The sequence below is a fragment of the Rattus norvegicus genome, chromosome X (genome assembly GCF_036323735.1).
Source record: "Rattus norvegicus strain BN/NHsdMcwi chromosome X, GRCr8, whole genome shotgun sequence".
Classification (NCBI taxonomy): domain Eukaryota; kingdom Metazoa; phylum Chordata; class Mammalia; order Rodentia; family Muridae; genus Rattus; species Rattus norvegicus.
Window position 1 is genome coordinate 118788152 of NC_086039.1, and position 22903 is coordinate 118811054.

Below are 22903 nucleotides of genomic sequence, written 5' to 3' on the forward strand. Positions count from 1 at the left end.
AGACAATCAATGCTTTCTGTATAAAATGCTAGAAGTGACTGACTTTCATTTGTTTGCTTTGTTGACTTAAAAAAAATGGATATCAAGGAACTCTGTAGAGTAGGCTGTCCTTGACCTCCTCACAGAGCTCTATCTGCCTCTGCCTCCTGAGTGCTAGAATTAAAGGTGTTTCACTACCATGTCAGGATCTACAATATCCTTTTAAAATTGTTTCCCTTATGATCATAAAATTTTGAAACGAGGTAAGTTATCAACCTGCCATGATCAATAACCCAAACATTTACTTTAAACTAAGTATACCATGGCACTAAACCAGTAGAGAGCAGGGCATCATTACTTTGCCTATGCTTTTTAAACAACTCTGTTCTAATCATTCTATTAGGTAGGTTATAACTTAAGGATATACCATAATACCTTACAGTGACTTTAGCACTAAAATTATGCAGAGAAAATAAATAGCTAAAGTGGAGAAAAACATGGACAGATGAGTGTGACAGTCACTAGGAAGGGAGGTGGTCAATTACCAGTCTCAATGGTCAGAACACTGGGGTATTTTTAAGTTTTATGGGTTTAGGTACCAGTTAAAGCGTGGTCCCCTTGTTATGGTCTCCTTGTCCTAATAACAGGGCTTCCAAATGCAGAGGAAGGGAAGAACAAGCAAAGAAGGAGATGATCTGTATAATATTACTATTTCTTTGAAGAATGAAATTACTGTACCATTGTGTAAATTGCTAGCTTCAATTGATATGTTTTTAAAATCCTGGCTAAGGAACAGTTAATATTTGAAAGAGATGGCATTTCCAAAGGTAAAATGGTTTACAACAAATTTAGAGTATAAGTACATGCACAGAGTCAGAAAAGCTGAATCAAGTATGTGCCATCTAAATGGGTATATGAATCTGAGGCAGGCCTCCTAGCTTTTGGGATATTCAGTATCCCTTTATATAAGGTGGATATGACAATGTTTGCCATTTCTGTCTCATGATCTATTTTCATGCGTCAATGAGGCAAGACTATACATAAATGCATCACAAACTGCCATCTAAATTTATTCATCCCATAAATAATATTCCTAAGAACAGCAAAAAGGCACTGAGTGGTTCCTCTATGCCAAATATGAGGCTAAGCTCTTTACTTGCATTGCCTCTTTTAATGATAGACAATATTAAAAAATCAAAGCTGAATATTTATGGAGAATACTCATGTGCCCTAGCACTAGAACACAAGGCATACAGAAAGAACATTTAGAAATCCTTCCTGGGGTTGGGGATTTAGCTCAGTGGTAGAGCGCTTACCTAGGAAGCGCAAGTCCCTGGGTTCGGTTCCCAGCTCTGAAAAAAAAGAACCAAAAAAAAAAAAAAAAGAAAAAAGAAATCCTTCCTAGAGCCCACATTTATCAAGGGCTGAATTACATGAATATAGTAGAAGTCAGTAGTTGCTTTAGTCACAAAAAAGCTTTGATGGGAGAAGTAGATCAATGGTTGTTAAGCTGCAATTAGATATGAACAAAGGCTCTGGTATGCTATTTGCCTAGCTGGGTGCCTCTAGATAACAAGCATTGTATCACAAAGTTTAAAAAGTTCTTTGAAATCTTTTGAAACATTTTACCATCAAGAAATGGTAAATATTTGAACATATTTAATCTTATTTAAATATACAACCTACCATGTACCAATAATACCACTCATTAACAGGTATACTTTTATGTTCTATGTGTCTGAAAAACATACATTTAAAAAATAGCCCCCAAAATAAAAGTAGAAGCACGTTGCCAAAATGTAACATTTAAGATGAGTCTTTATGAATAAATAGAAATAAATAAATAGAACGGAGAAAAGAAAGGACATTCTTGGGAGAGGAAAGAGGAATAAGAACCATGATACATGAAAGAATGGTGCAAATTTTGAGGGCAGTGAAAAACTGAAACTCTTCTATGCTAATGCCAAAGGTAGGGCTAGGTGGTTGAATGGATTAGAAATTGACATAGCTTTAACAGAACAATGAAGGAACATAAGACTGAAGTTATTGTGAGAAATGCTGGCAAACCATTTATAAGTATTTGTATCTATGTTATAGAAGGCAATATTTATTATTAAATACTAGAGAGATAAGTGCTGCAATTAAAAACTGGGCCAAAATTCTAAACAGATATTTCCCCAAAGATAGCATAAAAATGACAATAAGCACAAATGAAAAGCTGTTCAACATAATTAGTAATTGGGGAAATGCAAATCGAAACCACAAGTAGTACTTCACACCTGCTCAGATGGACATAATGCCAAAACAAACCAAAGAATTGTCAAGGAGACTGTAATACATGCTTTCTTTACTGTACTCCATGTCAAGGAGCATGCAACATGTGTGTGTGTGTGTATATATATATATATATATATATATATATATATATATATATATACATACATATATATATATATTCATTATACTGTAAAGAAACCAGAAGTGTCTGCAATCACAGTACAGACAAAAAATAGTGCAAACACTCTGGTAATGCTTCAAAAGTTTATGCATACAATTATCACAGGACCAAGAAATTCTATTCCTAGACTCATACCAAAAAGAAACTAGAATATTAGTAAATAAAAGCATTGTTCATAAGCTAAACACTAGAAGTCACCAAGTGCCCATCAATAAACAAATGGTTGAATAAAATGTAATACATCCACACAATGGGATATTGCTTGGTCATAGAAAGAGAGTTTGTTGCATGCTATAACATGGATGAACCTTGAAAACTTTATACTCTTACTAAAAGAAATGAGTCACAAGGACATATAGTTGTAACTTCATATATATCAAGTGCTGAGAATATATGAAGCTAGAGAGATTAATGGCTAGAGACAAGAAAGAGTTTGGCAGTAGATGTCATGTACTTGCTAGCAGATAAAGGTTTTCTTATATTGAGAGGATAATCTAAAATAGACGACTGTGATAGTTGCAAAATCCCATGAACAGTCTAAACCCCACTGACTCATACACTTTAACTAGGTGAATTATATGGTATATGAATTTCATCTCAATAAAGCTCTCATTCAAATGTTAAATGAGCCTGATATATATGAAACCAAGAGCTATCATTATAGGACTCCATACATTGTAAAAGAAAGTGACAACCCAGGATAATAAACCGAAGCAAGCAAGCACAGATGCAGAAGTTCAGAATTGGGGGGGCAATGAGGTTACCCTTGACTTTAACAATCACCCCTTAAGCTAACTCTAGGTAATCTTACTTCAGTATGTGTAATTTGTACTGCTAACTTCATCATGGATTCTTCTGGGATTTGTTCAAGGTTCTAGGAATCCAAGATGATGACTTATCAAATGTCTTTCTAGGCACTTTGACAGCCTAATTTGTTGCAGCCTATTTACTAAAGATGACTAATCTTCTGGAGTCACTCAGCCCAAACAGATGGATACCTTATTTGGTGTACCCATCACTTCTGATCAGCTACAGTTTCCCTGATCTCTTTTCTATTTAGCTTGGATGGAAGGAAAACAAATATTTATCACAGATCTCACTTTTCCAAAATTGTGATACTTAATCTTCATCTACTTCACCTAGTTTACGAATAAGGAAAAAGGTCCAGAGAAGATAAGTGATTTTCTCAAAGTCAGATAACAGACTAGTAATACTATAATTACAATTCTAGTTTGGGTTGCACTATACGAACCAAGTTATGTTCATTACAGTTTGGAAATGGGTAATCATTCAAGGCAAGAATTCCTAAAAACAGTTGCTCCCCATGGAGTAATCACCCCTCTCATGCTGGAGTTTGTACTGTTGCTAATTTTAACACAATGATAACATTTATATATTAAACATTTCTCTGGCTTATTCCCTTGACAACCAGCCATCCAAAATTAGATAGAAAAGGTTCCCTGTTAGTGCTTAGTCCTAAAAATCTGTTTGTGGTAACATACTTTTTAAAAAATAATATTTTATTAATAATTTGAGAATTTCATACTATGTATTTTAATACATTTCCTCTCCCAACTCTTCTTCCCAGATCTATCCACACCCAATTTTGCTACTCCTCTCCTCCTCCTCCTCCTCTTCTTCTTCCTCCTCCTCCTTCTGCTTCCCCTTCCTCGTCCTTCTTCCTCTTCCTCCTCATTTAACTCACCAATTTCAATTTGCATAGTCCATGTGTGAGGCCTGCCCTAGAGTATGGCTTATTTACTCATGAGTCATACTATTAAAGAAAGCAAACTTTTTTATTTTTGTTTCTTTGTTTTTGTTTTTAAAGAAAACAAAGCTCTTTCTGCAGCTATCAAATGCCTATAGCCCCTTAGCTAGGGGTAGGAGGACTTTGAACTGATCCCAGTCCCCCTGCAGCTAGGATTTTGTCTGTCTTGAGTTTGCACTGTAAGTTCAGATGTGCACTTCTCCTATTGTGTCTGGAAAACACTATCTCTTCGTAGCCACCCAACACTTCTGCCTCTGGCACTTACTTACACTCTTGATTCTTGAAACTTTATGGGAGGGCATGACCCAGATTTCCTATTTGGGTGTAAAATTTTTCCTCTGTTGTTATTTACACACTGTCCAGTTGTTGGTCACTCTGAAAGCTATTGAAAGAAGTAGCTTTTCAGGTGAGGGTTGAGATTTGCACTAAACTGTGAGTATAACAATAGGTCATTGGACCCATTAGGAGCTGTTTGAATATTGTGTCATTTTAGCAGAAAACAGTAGTATTCTCTCCTATGAACCACAACCAGTATAGGCAGAGTATATATGGCTTCAATAACAGTTTCATGTATGGGCTCCATCCGCTGGAGTGGATCTTATAGCCAAGAAAACATTAGTACTCCTAAAATTTGTGCCACTATTAGAGCAGTATCTGGCCAGGAAAAGCCATTACTGTACCTCACAGAGATCACAACTGAGGACTGCTATTCTCCTTCAGTAGATTGCATAGCAACTTCTAGTCAGCAGGGTGAAGCTTCCAGGTCTGTACTTGCTTTAATTTCCCATGTTTTATGACTCAAGTATTTAGTGTTTTCCTCACTTAGGTCTTACAATCGGGTTCTAGAGGCTAAGCAAGAGCAAAGGCAACAGCCTACAATGCTTAGGGGTCTTTGGGCTATCACTATTCCTGAACTCAAGAAGATAACCAGGTCCTGGTACTAGTGTTTTTATTTGCTAGCACATGGTGTCTAGTTGGAGTATTGTCCCCCAGTTATAGGATAATGCCACTTAAATCCTTTTGTGTATGAATTATGTATATATTTTAGGATGTTTCTACAGTAATAGGTTTCCATATGGCTTTTTGAAAAGGCCTCCAGTATTTGTTTTCCCTCCTTATGTTCCCTCCCCCACACTGACCTCCCATACACCATCCATTTAATCCAGCTTATTTTATTATTCCTCTTCGCCCCTCTATACCACTATATTCTATCTTCTTTTGCTGGAAAGATTCCCTCCTTCCATATGGCCCCCTACTATTTATGTAACTTCTGTGAGTATTGAAAATTAAATATAATATGTAAAGATTCATAACTAACATCTACCTATATGAGAAAAAAATATGGTGTTTGCCTATCTGGGTCTGGGTTATATCACTCAAGATGACTGTTTCCAGTTCCACTCTTTATTTGTGTATGTCACAATTTTATTTTTCATAACAGTTCAATAATATTCTATGATGCAAATGCATATTTTTGGTTTGTCCATCCTATTTCCTGCCTATTATGAGTAGAGTATCAATGAACATGGATGAACAAGCATTTCTATAGTAAGATGTAGAATCCTTTGAGTGTTCAAGAGTGGAAGAGCTGGATTGTATGCTAGACTGATTTTCAGCTTTGTGAGAAACCTCTACGCTGATTTCCAGAGTAATTATACCAGTCTGTAATTTCACCATCAGTGAATATGTCTTCCCTCCTCCCTTACATCTTCACTAACACTTGCTGTCATTTGTTTTATTGATCTTAGCCACTATGTCTGGGCTAAGATGAAATATCAAAGTAGTTTAAATTTGCATTTTTCTTATGGCTAAGGATGTTGAACATTTTTAAATGTTCCTCAGACATTTGTATGTATCTGTATTTATTCTGTTTAGGGGGCTGAGATAGGAGGACTGCCTCAGTTCAAGGATATTTAGACTACACAGTAAGCTTCAGGCCATCCCAGGCTACTGAACAAGACCTTGTCTTAAAATAAACAAAAAAGTAGAATATATCTATGTACCAAATCAAAAGAATATATGACTAAACAGAAACAAAAACCTTAATGGGAAAATATTTAAGCTATTGTTTATGTTCCTCTGCTGTAATAATGACTTATAGTCCATCTCTCTATTGTCTTATCTATTCATCCATCCAGAAAAGATTCTATTTTTCTTGAGGAATCTCAGAGGAAGATTCTTGCCTCTAAACAGTGGTACTACTGTATATTTGAAAATTCAACAACTGTGGATAAACTGTACAGTAAATAAACGCTAGAATATTTGCATATATACTGAACATGGTATTTCTGTACTCTCCTTCATGTCATCTGTCCATAAAGAAATCAATACAGCACCTATTTATAGAATGTTTAAACTCTATTATATCAACAGTCTAGAGATGACTTCAAGTATACAGAGGACTCAGGTTAAAGGGAAACACTGTGCTATTTCATGTAATGAATTTGAGAAAATTTTGATCCCTGTGGTAAGTTCTGGAAAAAAATTTCCTGTGGAAATTGGGTGTACACTGTATATTTTCTGGGTTAAAGCAGCATCTGAGAAGTTGCTAGAAATAGGAATTATTAGGTCATACCCAAGACTTTTGATTCAGTACCTCTGGGTTGAGAGTCAGTGCTCAGTGTTTTAACATGTCCTTCTTATGATCCTAACATGCACTAAAATTTTGGAGCCATAGCTTTGAACTATAGTAGTGATCAATATTCAGTTTAACACATTCAAACTGTTTAGCACATTAGCAGGGTTACAATGAGTGGTCTAAAGACATGAGTATGAGTATGTATCTATCATGAGCATTACACAGATACGTCTGTGCTTTATCCCATTGTTTTAAAATGGTTCAAAATCCTTATATTTGTTACTAAGCTAAAGTTATAATCTTTTATATTGGTACAAAATTTTATTTGATACAAGTTTAGATTTTCTTCCTGTCAGATGATCCTAGGCCAGAAGGCTGAAGATTTGCTCTCACATGTTGCTAATAGAGGACTATGGAAGTAGAAAACTGTCTCTACAACCTGTCTCAGTCCTAGAAGCCATGTTAGGCTTTCTATATTTACAGATATATTGGTCATTCTCAGATTTCTGATGGGGTTGAAAACTGATTATAGTCTCATAGACTACCCAGGCCTTTTAACTTTGATAATATATATGTAATTAAATAGTTATCAGATAGTATACAAGCTAGCCAGGATATAAAATAGATTTTAAGCCTTTCTTAAGCTGGAATAGACAACTAAATGTTCTGTTTGACTGTTAAAATGTTAGACTGGGTGTTAGGCATTTTTTTATACTTTTACATTAAAATTGCTAATAGTTGTGCTCAGCTCACACTTAAAAGTTTTTTTTTAATTAGACAGAAAGGGTAAAGTGTAGGTTGATGTCATTATGCAAGTGAAGGCAGACAAGATAAAATGAGGCCCATCATTGGAGGAGAAGGTAGGGAGGTAGGAACAGAGGTTTTAGAAGGGAGGAAGGTCACCTAGAATATCGATGTCCATGCAAAATAGTTCCAAATCTCTGTGGCTTGTGTTTCTTTTGTTTTCTGCCCCTTCCTTTCATGTTATTTTTTAACTCTTACACCTATGAATGGGGATTACAGGAAGTATTCTCCATCCCTACTCCTGTACTTACTTGGCCAATGAGAACTGAGATATCAAGTAAACATGATATTTAGGAGGACTATGGCAATGATAACTGTAGGAGTGATAAGAAACTAGAATATTTATAATAGAAAACTTGTGACTTTTACTTTCGCATATAATAGAAATTAGAGAGTTGATGTTGGTAAACATGATATTCTTTAGGGAGGAATGAGAAGTGAGAGGAAATGATGTAAAAATAGTGTGTGTGCCTACGTGCGTGCATGCATGTGTGTTTGGATATGAATGAAATTTTAAAAAAAATAAATGCAAAAGAATGTGACATACTGGCAAGATACTCTTTACATAAAATAGAAACAGAACTATAGCAATAATTTAAAACTCAAGAACACGTTCTTTTTTAAATCAAGATTTCTACATTGGTGGGGGTTTGTTTGTTTTTCTAAGTAATAGATTCTATTTCTGAGAAATATTGTATAAACAAGAGATGAGCTCACAACAGAAAATTCCCATGCACCTTCTCTTCCCATCCCTACACATTAACAGCCTTCCCAATTACGGATATCCTGCACCTCACAACAGTAACAACAAAAACTGGAAGGTTTTGTACCTATACAAATCCTGCCAAAAGAGCAGTCAAGATTACCTGTAACACCACAGAACTGTGGCTGTTGCTGGTAAAGATGCGTGTACTTCCTGCCTTGCAAGACTGCAAATGGGAAGAGAGGCCCATTTCACTTCCAAGGCACAGTTTCAAGTGCTGGTCTTCCTCTTCCACAAGTGATCTGAAATTTTTTAAATCAAAAGAAAAGAAAAAGTTAGAATGTACATAATTCACAATACTGAAACTATTTAGCTGCTGCTGATCTAGCTATGGAATATGTTGAGATTTCTTTCACTGTATTCTAATCTCACACCATTCCATAGCACAGAAGAAACATTCATACTTAAGATGCTTTTCAAAGGAAAGAAATCGTAGAGAAGAACTGAGAAATCAACTAAAAGAGTTTTAAGCTGCAGTCTCAAGGAACTTTTAGGGTGACCATGTTTGCTTTATGTATTTTACTATTCTGATGGCAATGTCATCAAATTGTTGTGTACTTCATGGCTAGGTTTAATTTCAAGGATCCAAATGATGTATATTCTCTCTCAAGTACTTGCCAAGAATTTTACCCTCATGAATTTTTTGCTTTAACACAGCCTAATGAAAAATGTCCTATTATTAGCTCCCCCTTTCTTTTCTTTTATATTTCATTTATTATGCTTGAATATCCACCTTCATGTAGGTCTATGCACCACAAGAGTGCCTAGTACCCTCAAAGTTTAGAAGACAGAGTCAGATCCCCTAGAACTGGTGTTCCAGAGGCTTGTGAGACACAATGTGAGTGCTGAAAAGTGAATTTGGGTCCTCTGCAAGAGGAATAAATGCTCTTACCCTGAGCTATCTCTCTAGCCCCTATCTCCTTTTTCCTTAAGGAAGACAAAGGAAGTGTTAGAAATAACTTATCCAGGTTATTCAAGTGAATGAGTCAAGATTTTGATTTAAATCTAGCATTGTTCCAATTCCTATCCACCCACACTAATAAAAGTTAAAAAAAAAATCAGTGCAATATATTACCGCAATACTTCATGTTGTCATTAGTTCTAGTCAATTCACACATGGAATAAAAATGTTAGCTCTTTTCTCAATTTGAGACTGTTCAAAGAAATAACTGTATTCTACTAACATCTCCAGTTTTTTCAAAGAAATAGATAAGAGTAAGGAATCCATATTACTACTTAACATAATATGCATGTATATAAGAGTCATAGAAAGGATTGCAGAATGTACAGTTACTTAATTACCAGAAACTACAGTGAAACCTTTGATAGTTAAAGGGGCTTCCTAAGGTTATACTAAAATGAACACCCTGATATGACCTGTCATTATTTCTTATAAGAGGCCTTTGGTATTGTTACCTCTTCATAGCTAACATGGTTTCTAAGAACAAGGAGTCCTTGGCTTTGAATTGGTTTGCTTTGTACATTCTTGATAGATACCACTAAGTGGATATTAGAAAAAGAAAGATCAACTTTTATTAAAACTTCCTGAATTTTAAATTACTCGATTTCTTAACTGGATCATTTTACCCTTTTCCTGTAATATCTATAACCTGACCTGCTGAATTGTAATTAGAAACGGTTATAATACTATAGCTACTTTGTACACAAAGATGTTACATTTTAAATACTGACACCAATCAAGTGGTTTTAAATCCTGTAATAATTAGCAGAAATTCTTGTTTTAAGGCTAACATCAATTCTTCTTAATGACATTAGAGCCATAATATAATGAAAAATGCATTAATAATACATAAGTATGTCTTATTCATCTCTCCTTGATATTTAATAGAAATAGTTATAATAAAATTTTGACAAGAATAAAAGAAAATGAACAGAGCTTTCCATTAAAATTTCAGAAATAGCTTTAAAAGAATATATACTATATATATTTATATAACTTATATAACATACAAAATACTCATATACATGTTTGTAGATAGGCACTGGAATTTATAGAATCAATTGGAAAAGTCAGAAAGAGATAGATGGTGAAGCATGTCTCTATCCCAGAAAATATCTATCTATCTAAAAGTATTTTAATAGCAAATTCAAGCAGACTGTGCTATTAATTTCTATATTCCTTACACATAGCCTGGCATGAGAGGCTTAATTTATGTCCTGTAACTGAATATGGAATCTCATTTCTGTGAATCATTCCAAAGATGTTTCTTCATCATGCAGTGTTTAAATGACCATCAATTTTTGTTTTGCAACAAGGACAGGGGTAAAGCTGGAGCTTCTCTGTCCTTATAAAAAACCTTAGAAGTTGCTTCATTGAATAAACTATATATAACAGTTTGTTCATTTGTCCATTGTCCTGTGCTCTCAAAATTGAGGCTTCTATGAAAATGCAACCCTTTCATGGCAAGGGGAGATAACTAGCTTTGTAATTAATTACTTTGAAAGCTGAAGAGGCCCTCATAGTTGACTTCTGGAATACTGAGGCGACTAACTCTTTAACATTCAAATCACTCCTTATTATTTCTGCACCAGTAACAGTACATGACATGTCAACCTTCTTAGGAGACCAAGTTTATTGACTGCAAGGAAGAACATTGTTCTTCGACACTGAAAGGAAGTAATATCTTTCTTTTTGTAAAGCCCAGACCTCAATTATATCATGTTATAGAGAATGTTTATCAGACAAAAATTTTTCTCTTAAAAAACATTTTTCAAGGCATTTAGTTACAGGAATATGCATGTCAAAATGGTTCTCAAAAGGTAGTAGAAAGGACAGAATTTTCTTTCCAAGTCTTGCCCCTTGCCATGCACATATCCCTTGACAATGGACATTTTTACTGTAGCAGCTGAGGGAGGGTAAGCAATTACTGCCATCTCTTCGGACGTTGCTGGAGAATACTACAGTGCACAGGACAATTCTGTATGTCAAAATGTTCTCCAGCAAAAATATCAATTTTGCTAAAGATGTGGAATCCTGCTATCGAGAGGTTAATTTCCCCATGAAGTGTTTGAGTAATTTCATGCTTTAAATATTTCCCAACCCTTGGCTTGACTCCACAAAGTAATGTGAGCAGTACAAAAACACAGTGGGGATTATTAATTACCATTACATCTTCTAGGCCATCTAACGAAATACTTCAGCTCTCCTCATTCCTAACATTTTTAAAAGTCAAGTGTTTACAACAGATCAGTAGATAATAGCTCTGAGGTTTATAAAGTAATTATATAGAATAACATTTTTTTTATCTTTCATGTAGGAATAACGATTTCTCAATTCTACTTAAAACAACTCTTAACTGGATTTATTGTCACATAATAAGTTATAATCTTGCAAATCTTGAACAAACTATGCAATTACATAAATACTCAAAGGTTATTTAGAGGAGACAATATTTTATCAGTTTTTCCAAAACTTATATCTTTCTGCTATATTAGTGTCTACATATGGCTGCCAAATTAAACCTGTACACTGAACATATTTCATTTTCAAAACAACTAACAAGTGAACACAAAACCAATGCTTCATAAAATGCACATGAAGGTAGCCAAAGGTGTTGACTCAAAAAAAAAAATAATAATGATCACAAGCTTTTGAAGAGGATAGGTTTAGAGGTAGAAGCATCTTGATTCACTTACTAAAACAAATGCAAACATGAAAAACTGAACACACAGTAGTGTATTTACTTACACTGTTGTTTGAAAAAAAATAAAGTCTAATCATTTGGTTTTTGTTACCAAGGTAGAGCCAACATCGTAATCATATCTCAAATTGCCCATATTTTATAAAAACCTCAAGGAAAACAAATATAAATGAATACAAGTGCACAATTCATATAAGCATGTACAAATAGTTAATGAAAATGTTCAATCTCTTCACTATCTCTGAGCATGAAAATCAACACAAAGTGTCTATCTGTAAACCTACAAATTATCAAAGCATAGAACACAAGGCATACTTTCAAAATTACTAGTGCAGACATGCATGAAATCCCTGGGGTCTACGTGGAGCTGTTCATCCAAATGGATACTTGACAAAGAGACTTCTAAAAATTACCAGACCAGTCTTCTTTCTTTTATGATAATGAAGAATTGTACGTTGCATCTATATCCTAGGAGACTGTCATGAAAGGAGTGCTCTGTGAATCTTGTTAAAACATTTCCAATACAGAGCCGTGATGGGTAAGTTCATTTGTTCAAGGTTCTAGGAAGAACTGAATATTCTTATAAATTACTATGCCAATCACATTGGTTGGTGTGCTTCATAGGAGGGCACATCTAATTTGAATTGAGTCCAAATTCACAAACTCTCTCTAAACAGTCCTAGATCTCTCTACATCCAAAAGACTAAAACCAGCTATTGTGCTGAAAATTGAGGTATTATCTTGATAAGTTATAAAATGCACATTTCATTTTCTTGGCTTCTATCACTGCAATCCACAAATACATCTTTAATGCAAAAGCCAGGGAAGGTGACATTTCACTGTCAAGGAAAAGGGGAACAGTTTAGTACTTTTTGAAATTATTATCATGAGAATACATTAAAACCACATGACTTTCCTTGGTAGGGAAGTTTTGTATGCCAACTTATCCACTGGCAGATTAACTTTTAGCTTGATAAGGAACAGCACAGTGATGTTGCCAGGAAATAGTCTGCCTTAAACATTCCTGCATTACTTGGAATTTGTCAGAGAAAACATGAATCAGAATAAAATTTAAAGTATGTGAACAACAGCTTTACTGTTTCCCTCCATTCAGTTATTGGTTAATTTCACAGTGTGACTTTTGGCTTGCTATCATTTCCTTATACATATTAAATCTAGCATATACTATACACAGCTTCACTATAACAAAACACTTGTGTCCCTTAAGTTAATATTTTAAGTATAACATAAATATTTTTAAATTCCAATATCAACAATATTATCATAACCAAATGCTCCTGCCAGTGGGCAAGCACATAAGAACAGCCACACTAACAAGACATAAGACAGCCAGAGAGGGTATTGCAGTACCATAAAGCAGGCCAGTTAATCAAGTCAATGACTCATTCTTTCCACATCCCAGCCCCCAGGAAAAGACAGATTTCAAACTCACAGTTTTAAAAGAAAATCAAGAAAGGGATTTTCTTCAAAGAAGTACTCTCCCTCCATTTGTTTGTCTGCTCTGAAGTAGAGAAGTGTGTGCTAGCAGCAGCATTTGCTAAATGAAACATTTCTTGTGATAAAGTTGCATGGCAGGTGGAGGAAAAATTTTGCCACCTGTTCTCATACTCATTTGAATTTGAGTGCTAAATCTGTCAAGGTATTTCCTTCCACCCTTGAGAAATGAATCAAAAACTTAAGATGATAGAAGCCATTTCCCATTAGTTTTCAGATAGATTCAAAGTATGAATTGAATGTTAAAGATATTAATACATTTTTATACTCTTCAATCCATCCTGAGCAAAAACTGAATGATAAATCAGACATGTTTGTGTATTCATACTCATCCATTTTATCTCTCTCCATTAGTGAAAAATTAGGAAACTACAAAATAAAAATCAGGAACAAAATTTCCAACTTCTGAAGTAAACATTTATAAAAGAAATCAGTATATGTAACGTAAAACATCTATTTTAAAGTCATTTGTTTAAAACAAATGAAAAGTATCTGCAATACTTTAAGTATTGATAAATCAGTTTACCAATGAAATGCACAGTATTATTATATGAGGAAATTACAAATACCATGGCGGCCTGTATTATTAAGGCATTAATTAAATGCTGGCTAAGGAAAGTATAGACAACCTTAATAAGGTTAGGCTTGAAAGGAATCAGAAAAACAAAGCTATTTGTAATTTTATAACATATATGTTAAGTCTATTCTTATTGATCAGAAATGGCTGTACTAATAGTAACTTTTTGTATAAACAATAGTTTTTATTTTTATCAACAGCTGCTGTTCCCAACATTCTATTTGTGCTGTGATAATACAAGTATCTAGAAAAAGAAAAATAATCAAGGCCATAAGAATATGTCAAAATGGCATTTCAAAGTGAAAAAAAAACGATTGTGCGCATTTCTCAAATTCATATATCTACCATATTCAAAATAGAACTAAATTACCAAGTAGCTGATGTTCATAATAACATAGGAATAAGATCATTCACTCGGCACCTGCTGTGTACTAGGCACTGTGCCAGGCACATTCTCATATGGTACTTAATCCTCATGACAATCCTACTTTCAAGACTGGGAACTGAAGCCGGGGGACTTTAATGCCTTACATACATATCATAACTATGAATCCAAACCCATGTCTAAACCTAGAGCCAACATTGTTTCCATTACATGAGGGCTAAAAGTTAAAAATAGCAGGGAGAGGAAACTGTACAATGATTCACATTTAAAAGTTCATTTTATAAATACTAAAAAATACCATAAAATATATTCTCTTGGAGGCAAGTAATTTTCTGATTTAATTAATTGCATCCCAAGTCCCCTGCTTTGAGTATGGGAAAGGATGATGGTGAGGCAACAGTTAATAGGTACAAGGTTCAGAGGTACCTTGGATTCAGTGTGATGACTTCTAATAATTCACAATATAGGATAACTAAATTGACAAGAACTAACTGAAGACTTAAAAGTACCTGTTAGTGAATATTTTAAATATTCTCTAAACAAAGAAATAACAAATGTCCAGGGTTAGATAGATATACCAATTTCATTGTTCTGATTATTATACATTATATGTGTGTGTAGAGATATCACAGTGGAGCCTATAAATATGTACAATTGCTAATATGCCATTTACAAAAATAAAAATAAAACTTTTTTTTAGTGGTGCAAGCCTGTATCCTTCAACTAGTTGGGACACTGATACGGGAGGACCTCTTGAGCCTATGAGTTTGAGAGTAGCCTGGGCAACACTTCAGGACCTTGTCCCCATTCCACCAAAAAAATGATAATAAATAGGGCTATAGACAGCTTAGTAGTAATGAATATTGCTACTCTACCAGACAACATGAGTTTGATTCCCAGCACCCATATGGGGCAGTTGAAAACTGCCTGTAACTCCTGCTCCAGGGAATCCAACACCTTTTCCTGGCCCCTAAGAGAAGAATTTGCACAAACATGGAGCATGTGTGTGCTCAAGCATGCATATGCATGCATACACACACACACACACACACACACACAGACATTAATACATAAATAAAAAATAAGATAAATCTTTAAAAAATTCATAAGCATTTCAAAAATTAAAAGTACCTATTCTTTTTTTTTTTTTTTTTTTTTTTTTTTTTTTTTTTATTAACTTGAGTATTTCTTATATACATTTCGAGTGTTATTCCCTTTCCCGGTTTCCGGGCAAACATCCCCCTCCCCCCTCCCCTTCCTTATGGGTGTTCCCCTCCCAACCCTCCCCCCATGGCCGCCCTCCCCCCATAGACTAGTTCACTGTGGGTTCAGTCTTAGCAGGACCCAGGGCTTCCCCTTCCACTGGTGCTCTTACTAGGATATTCATTGCTACCTATGGGGTCAGAGTCCAGGGTCAGTCCATGTATAGTCTTTAGGTAGTGGCTTAGTCCCTGGAAGCTCTGGTTGCTTGGCATTGTTGTACTTTTGGGGTCTCGAGCCCCTTCAAGCTCTTCCAGTTCTTTCTCTGATTCCTTCAATAGGGGACCTATTCTCAGTTCAGTGGTTTGCTGCTGGCATTCGCCTCTATATTTGCTGTATTCTGGCTGTGTCTCTCAGGAGCGATCTACATCCGGCTCCTGTCGGTCTGCACTTCTTTGCTTCATCCATCTTGTCTAATTGGGTGGCTGTATATGTATGGGCCACATGTGGGGCAGGCTCTGAATGGGTGTTCCTTCAGTCTCTGTTTTAATCTTTGCCTCTCCCTTCCCTGCCAAGGGTATTCTTTTTCCTCATTTAAAGAAGGAGTGAAGCATTCACATTTTGATCATCCGTCTTGAGTTTCGTTTGTTCTAGGGATCTAGGGTAATTCAAGCATTTGGGCTAATAGCCACTTATCAATGAGTGCATACCATGTATGTCTTTCTGTGATTGGGTTAGCTCACTCAGGATGATATTTTCCAGTTCCAACCATTTGCCTACGAATTTCATAAACTCGTTGTTTTTGATAGCTGAGTAATATTCCATTGTGTAGATGTACCACATTTTCTGTATCCATTCCTCTGTTGAAGGGCATCTGGGTTCTTTCCAGCTTCTGGCTATTATAAATAAGGCTGCGATGAACATAGTGGAGCACGTGTCTCTTTTATATGTTGAGGCATCTTTTGGGTATATGCCCAAGAGAGGTATAGCTGGATCATCAGGCAGTTCAATGTCCAATTTTCTGAGGAACCTCCAGACTGATTTCCAGAATGGTTTTACCAGTCTGCAATCCCACCAACAATGGAGGAGTGTTCCTCTTTCTCCACATCCTCGCCAGCATCTGCTGTCACCTGAGTTTTTGATCTTAGCCAATCGCACTGGTGTGAGGTGAAATCTCAGGGTTGTTTTGATTTGCATTTCCCTTATGACTAAAGATGTTGAACATTTCTTTAGGTGTTTCTCAGCCATTCGGCATTCCTCAGCTGTGAATTCTTTGTTTAGCTCTGAACCCCATTTTTTAATAGGGTTATTTGTTTCCCTGCGGTCTAACTTCTTGAGTTCTTTGTATATTTTGGAAATAAGGCCTCTATCTGTTGTAGGATTGGTAAAGATCTTTTCCCAATCTGTTGGTTGCCGTTTTGTCCTAACCACAGTGTCCTTTGCCTTACAGAAGCTTTGCAGTTTTATGAGATCCCATTTGTCGATTCTTGATCTTAGAGCATAAGCCATTGGTGTTTTGTTCAGGAAATTTTTTCCAGTGCCCATGTGTTCCAGATGCTTCCCTAGTTTTTCTTCTATTAGTTTGAGTGTGTCTGGTTTGATGTGGAGGTCCTTGATCCACTTGGACTTAAGCTTTGTACAGGGTGATAAGGATGGATCGATCTGCATTCTTCTACATGTTGCCCTCCAGTTGAACCAGCACCATTTGCTGAAAATACTATCTTTTTTCCATTGGATGGTTTTGGCTCCTTTGTCAAAAATCAAGTGACCATAGGTGTGTGGGTTCATTTCTGGGTCTTCAATTCTATTCCATTGGTCTATCTGTCTGTCTCTGTACCAATACCATGCAGTTTTTATCACTATTGCTCTGTAATACTGCTTGAGTTCAGGGATAGTGATTCCCCCTGAAGTCCTTTTATTGTTGAGGATAGCTTTAGCTATCCTGGGTTGTTTGTTATTCCAGATGAATTTGCAAATTGTTCTGTCTAACTCTTTGAAGAATTGGATTGGTATTTTGATGGGGATTGCATTGAATCTGTAGATTGCTTTTGGTAAAATGGCCATTTTTACCATATTAATCCTGCCAATCCATGAGCATGGGAGATCTTTCCATCTTCTGAGGTCTTCTTCAATTTCTTTCCTCAGTGTCTTGAAGTTCTTATTGTACAGATCTTTTACTTGCTTGGTTAAAGTCACACCGAGGTACTTTATATTATTTGGGTCTATTATGAAGGGTGTCGTTTCCCTAATTTCTTTCTCGGCTTGTTTCTCTTTTGTATAGAGGAAGGCAACTGATTTATTTGAGTTAATTTTATACCCAGCCACTTTGCTGAAGTTGTTTATCAGCTTTAGTAGTTCTCTGGTGGAACTTTTGGGATCACTTAAATATACTATCATGTCATCTGCAAATAGTGATATTTTGACCTCTTCTTTTCCGATCTGTATCCCTTTGATCTCCTTTTGTTGTCTGATTGCTCTGGCTAGAACTTCAAGAACTATATTGAATAAGTAGGGAGAGAGTGGGCAGCCTTGTCTAGTCCCTGATTTTAGTGGGATTGCTTCAAGTTTCTCTCCATTTAGTTTAATGTTAGCAACTGGTTTGCTGTATATGGCTTTTACTATGTTTAGGTATGGGCCTTGAATTCCTATTCTTTCCAGGACTTTTATCATGAAGGGGTGTTGAATTTTGTCAAATGCTTTCTCAGCATCTAATGAAATGATCATGTGGTTCTGTTCTTTCAGTTTGTTTATATAATGGATCACGTTGATGGTTTTCCGTATATTAAACCATCCCTGCATGCCTGGGATGAAGCCTACTTGATCATGGTGGATGATTGTTTTGATGTGCTCTTGAATTCGGTTTGCCAGAATTTTATTGAGTATTTTTGCGTCGATATTCATAAGGGAAATTGGTCTGAAGTTCTCTTTCTTTGTTGTGTCTTTGTGTGGTTTAGGTATAAGAGTAATTGTGGCTTCGTAGAAGGAATTCGGTAGGGCTCCATCTGTTTCAATTTTGTGGAATAGTTTGGATAATATTGGTATGAGGTCTTCTATGAAGGTTTGATAGAATTCTGCACTAAACCCGTCTGGACCTGGGCTCTTTTTGGTTGGGAGACCTTTAATGACTGCTTCTATTTCCTTAGGAGTTATGGGGTTGTTTAACTGGTTTATCTGTTCCTGATTTAACTTCGATACCTGGTATCTGTCTAGGAAATTGTCCATTTCCTGAAGATTTTCAAATTTTGTTGAATATAGGTTTTTATAGTAAGATCTGATGATTTTTTGAATTTCCTCCGAATCTGTAGTTATGTCTCCCTTTTCATTTCTGATTTTGTTAATTTGGACACACTCTCTGTGTCCTCTCGTTAGTCTGGCTAAGGGTTTATCTATCTTGTTGATTTTCTCAAAGAACCAACTTTTGGTTCTGTTGATTCTTTCTATGGTCCTTTTTGTTTCTACTTGGTTGATTTCAGCTCTGAGTTTGATTATTTCCTGCCTTCTACTCCTCCTGGGTGTATTTGCTTCTTTTTGTTCTAGAGCTTTTAGGTGTGCTGTCAAGCTGCTGACATATGCTCTTTCCTGTTTCTTTCTGCAGGCACTCAGCGCTATGAGTTTTCCTCTTAGCACAGCTTTCATTGTGTCCCATAAGTTTGAGTATGTTGTATCTTCATTTTCATTAAATTCTAAAAAGTTTTTAATTTCTTTCTTTATTTCTTCCTTGACCAGGTTATCATTGAGTAGAGCATTGTTCAATTTCCACGTATATGTGGGCATTCTCCCCTTACTGTTATTGAAGACCAGTTTTAGGCCGTGGTGGTCCGATAGCACGCATGGGATTATTTCTATCTTTCTGTACCTGTTGAGGCCCGTTTTTTGACCAATTATATGGTCAATTTTGGAGAAAGTACCATGAGGAGCTGAGAAGAAGGTATATCCTTTTGCTTTAGGATAGAATGTTCTATAAATATCCGTTAAGTCCATTTGGCTCATGACTTCTCTTAGTCTGTCTACATCACTGTTTAATTTCTGTTTCCATGATCTGTCCATTGATGAGAGTGGGGTGTTGAAATCTCCCACTATTATTGTGTGAGGTGCAATGTGTGTTTTGAGCTTTAGTAAGGTTTCTTTTACATATGTAGGTGCCCTTGTATTTGGGGCATAGATATTTAGGATTGAGAGTTCATCTTGGTTGATTTTTCCTTTGATGAATATGAAGTGTCCTTCCTTATCTTTTTTGATGACTTTTAGTTGGAAATTGATTTTATTTGATATTAGAATGGCTACTCCAGCTTGCTTCTTCTGACCATTTGCTTGGAAAGTTGTTTTCCAGCCTTTCACTCTGAGGTAGTGTCTGTCTTTGTCTCTGAGGTGTGTTTCCTGTAGGCAGCAGAATGCAGGGTCCTCGTTGCGTATCCAGTTTGTTAATCTATGTCTTTTTATTGGGGAGTTGAGGCCATTGATATTGAGAGATATTAAGGAATAGTGATTATTGCTTCCCGTTATATTCATATTTGATGTGAGGTTATGTTTGTGTGCTTTCATTCTCTTTGTTTTGTTGCCAAGACGATTAGTTTCTTGCTTCTTCTAGGGTATAGCTTGCCTCCTTATGTTGGGCTTTACCATTTATTATCCTTTGTAGTGCTGGATTTGTAGAAAGATATTGTGTAAATTTGGTTTTGTCATGGAATATCTTGGTTTCTCCATCAATGTTAATTGAGAGTTTTGCTGGATACAGTAATCTGGGCTGGCATTTGTGTTCTCTTAGGGTCTGTATAACATCAGTCCAGGATCTTCTGGCCTTCATAGTTTCTGGCGAGAAGTCTGGTGTGATTCTGATAGGTCTGCCTTTATATGTTACTTGACCTTTTTCCCTTACTGCTTTTAATATTCTTTCTTTATTTTGTGCGTTTGGTGTTTTGACAATTATGTGACGGGAGGTGTTTCTTTTCTGGTCCAATCTATTTGGAGTTCTGTAGGCTTCCTGTATGTCTATGGGTATCTCTTTTTTTAGGTTAGGGAAGTTTTCTTCTATGATTTTGTTGAAGATATTTACTGGTCCTTTGAGCTGGGAGTCTTCACTCTCTTCTATACCTATTATCCTTAGGTTTGATCTTCTCATTGAGTCCTGGATTTCCTGTATGTTTTGGACCAGTAGCTTTTTCCGCTTTACATTATCTTTGACAGTTGAGTCAATGATTTCTATGGAATCTTCTGCTCCTGAGATTCTCTCTTCCATCTCTTGTATTCTGTTGGTGAAGCTTGTATCTACAGCTCCTTGTCTCTTCTTTTGGTTTTCTATATCCAGGGTTGTTTCCATGTGTTCTTTCTTGATTGCTTCTATTTCCATTTTTAATTCCTTCAACTGTTTGATTGTGTTTTCCTGGAATTCTTTCAGGGATTTTTGCGATTCCTCTCTGTAGGCTTTTACCTGTTTATTAATGTTTTCCTGTGCTTCCCTAAGTGTGTTCAGGTCTTTCCTGAAGTCCTCCAGCATCATGATCAAATATGATTTTGAAACTAGATCTTGCTTTTCTGGTGTGTTTGGATATTCCATGTTTGTTTTGGTGGGAGAATTGGGCTCCGATGATGGCATGTAGTCTTGGTTTCTGTTGCTTGGGTTCCTGCGCTTGCCTCTCGCCATCAGATTATCTCTAGTGTTACTTTGTTCTGCTATTTCTGACAGTGGCTAGACTGTCCTATAAGCCTGTGTGTCAGGAGTGCTGTATACCTGTTTTCCTCTCTTTCAGTCAGTTATGGGGACAGAGTGTTCTGCTTTCGGGCGTGTAGTTTTTCCTCTCTACAGGTCTTCAGCTGTTCCTGAGGGCCTGTGTCTTGAGTTCACCAGGCAGCTTTCTTGCAGCAGAAAATTTGGTCTTACCTGTGGTCCCGAGGCTCAGGTTTGCTCGTGGGGTGCTGTCCAGGGGCTCTCTGCAGCGGCAGCAACCAGGAAGACCTGTGCCGCCCCTTCCGGGAGCTTCAGTGCACCAGGGTTCCAGATGGTCTTTGGCTTTTTCCTCTGGCGTCCGAGATGTGTGTGCAGGGAGCAGTCTCTTCTGGTTTCCCAGGCCTGTCTGCCTCTCTGAAGGTTTAGCTCTCCCTCCCACGGGATTTGGGTGCAGAGAACTGTTTATCCGGTCTGTTTCCTTCAGGGTCCGGCGGTGTCTCCGGCAGGGGTCCTGCCGCTCCTGGGCCCTCCCCCACGGGAGCCCAGAGGCCTTATACAGTTTCCTCTTGGGCCAGGGATGTGGGCAGGGGTGAGCAGTGTTGGTGGTCTCTTCCGCTCTGCAGCCTCAGGAGTGCCCACCTGACCAGGCGGTTGGGTCTCTCTCTCACCGGGTCTGGGAGCAGAGAGCTGCTGCGGGCCGGGATCCGCGGGTGTGGGACTTCCGGTAAACACAGAACGTGCCCGGTTCTAGAGAAATTCTGCTTCCGTGTGTCCCAAGCTCACCAGGCAGCTTTCTTGCAGCAGAAAATTTGGTCTTACCTGTGGTCCCAAGGCTCAAGTTCGCTCGTGGGGTGCTGCCCAGGGGCTCTCTGCAGCGGCAGCAACCAGGAAGACCTGTGCCGCCCCTTCCGGGAGCTTCAGTGCACCAGGATTCCAGATGGTCTTTGGCTTTTTCCTCTGGCGTCCGAGATGTGTGTGCAGGGAGCAGTCTCTTCTGGTTTCCCAGGCCTGTCTGCCTCTCTGAAGGTTTAGCTCTCCCTCCCACGGGATTTGGGTGGAGAGGACTGTTTATCCGGTCTGTTTCCTTCAGGGTCCGGCGGTGTCTGTGGCAGGGGTCCTGCCGCTCCTGGGCCCTCCCCCACGGGAGCCCAGAGGCCTTATACAGTTTCCTCTTGGGCCAGGGATGTGGGCAGGGGTGAGCAGTGTTGGTGGTCTCTTCCGCTCTGCAGCCTCAGGAGTGCCCACCTGACCAGGCGGTTGGGTCTCTCTCTCACCGGGTCTGGGAGCAGAGAGCTGCTGCGGGCCGGGATCCGCGGGTGTGGGACTTCCGGTAAACACAGAACGTGCCCGGTTCTAGAGAAATTCTGCTTCCGTGTGTCCCAAGCTCACCAGGCAGCTTTCTTGCAGCAGAAAATTTGGTCTTACCTGTGGTCCCGAGGCTCAGGTTTGCTCGTGGGGTGCTGTCCAGGGGCTCTCTGCAGCGGCAGCAACCAGGAAGACCTGTGCCGCCCCTTCCGGGAGCTTCAGTGCACCAGGGTTCCAGATGGTC

General features: G+C 37.5%; 1 protein-coding gene across 8 annotated transcripts in view; it reads right to left on the bottom strand.

The window, feature by feature from the left end:
* Positions 1-22903, bottom strand: part of Klhl13 (kelch-like family member 13) — a 164982-nt gene that overhangs the window by 40854 nt on the left and 101225 nt on the right. For all 8 annotated transcript variants that reach the window (NM_001401133.1, NM_001401131.1, NM_001100854.1 and 5 more), the window contains one exon: positions 8454-8592. In NM_001401133.1, coding sequence (NP_001388062.1) covers positions 8454-8592 — 139 coding nt within the window. The remainder of the gene's footprint in view (positions 1-8453; positions 8593-22903) is intronic.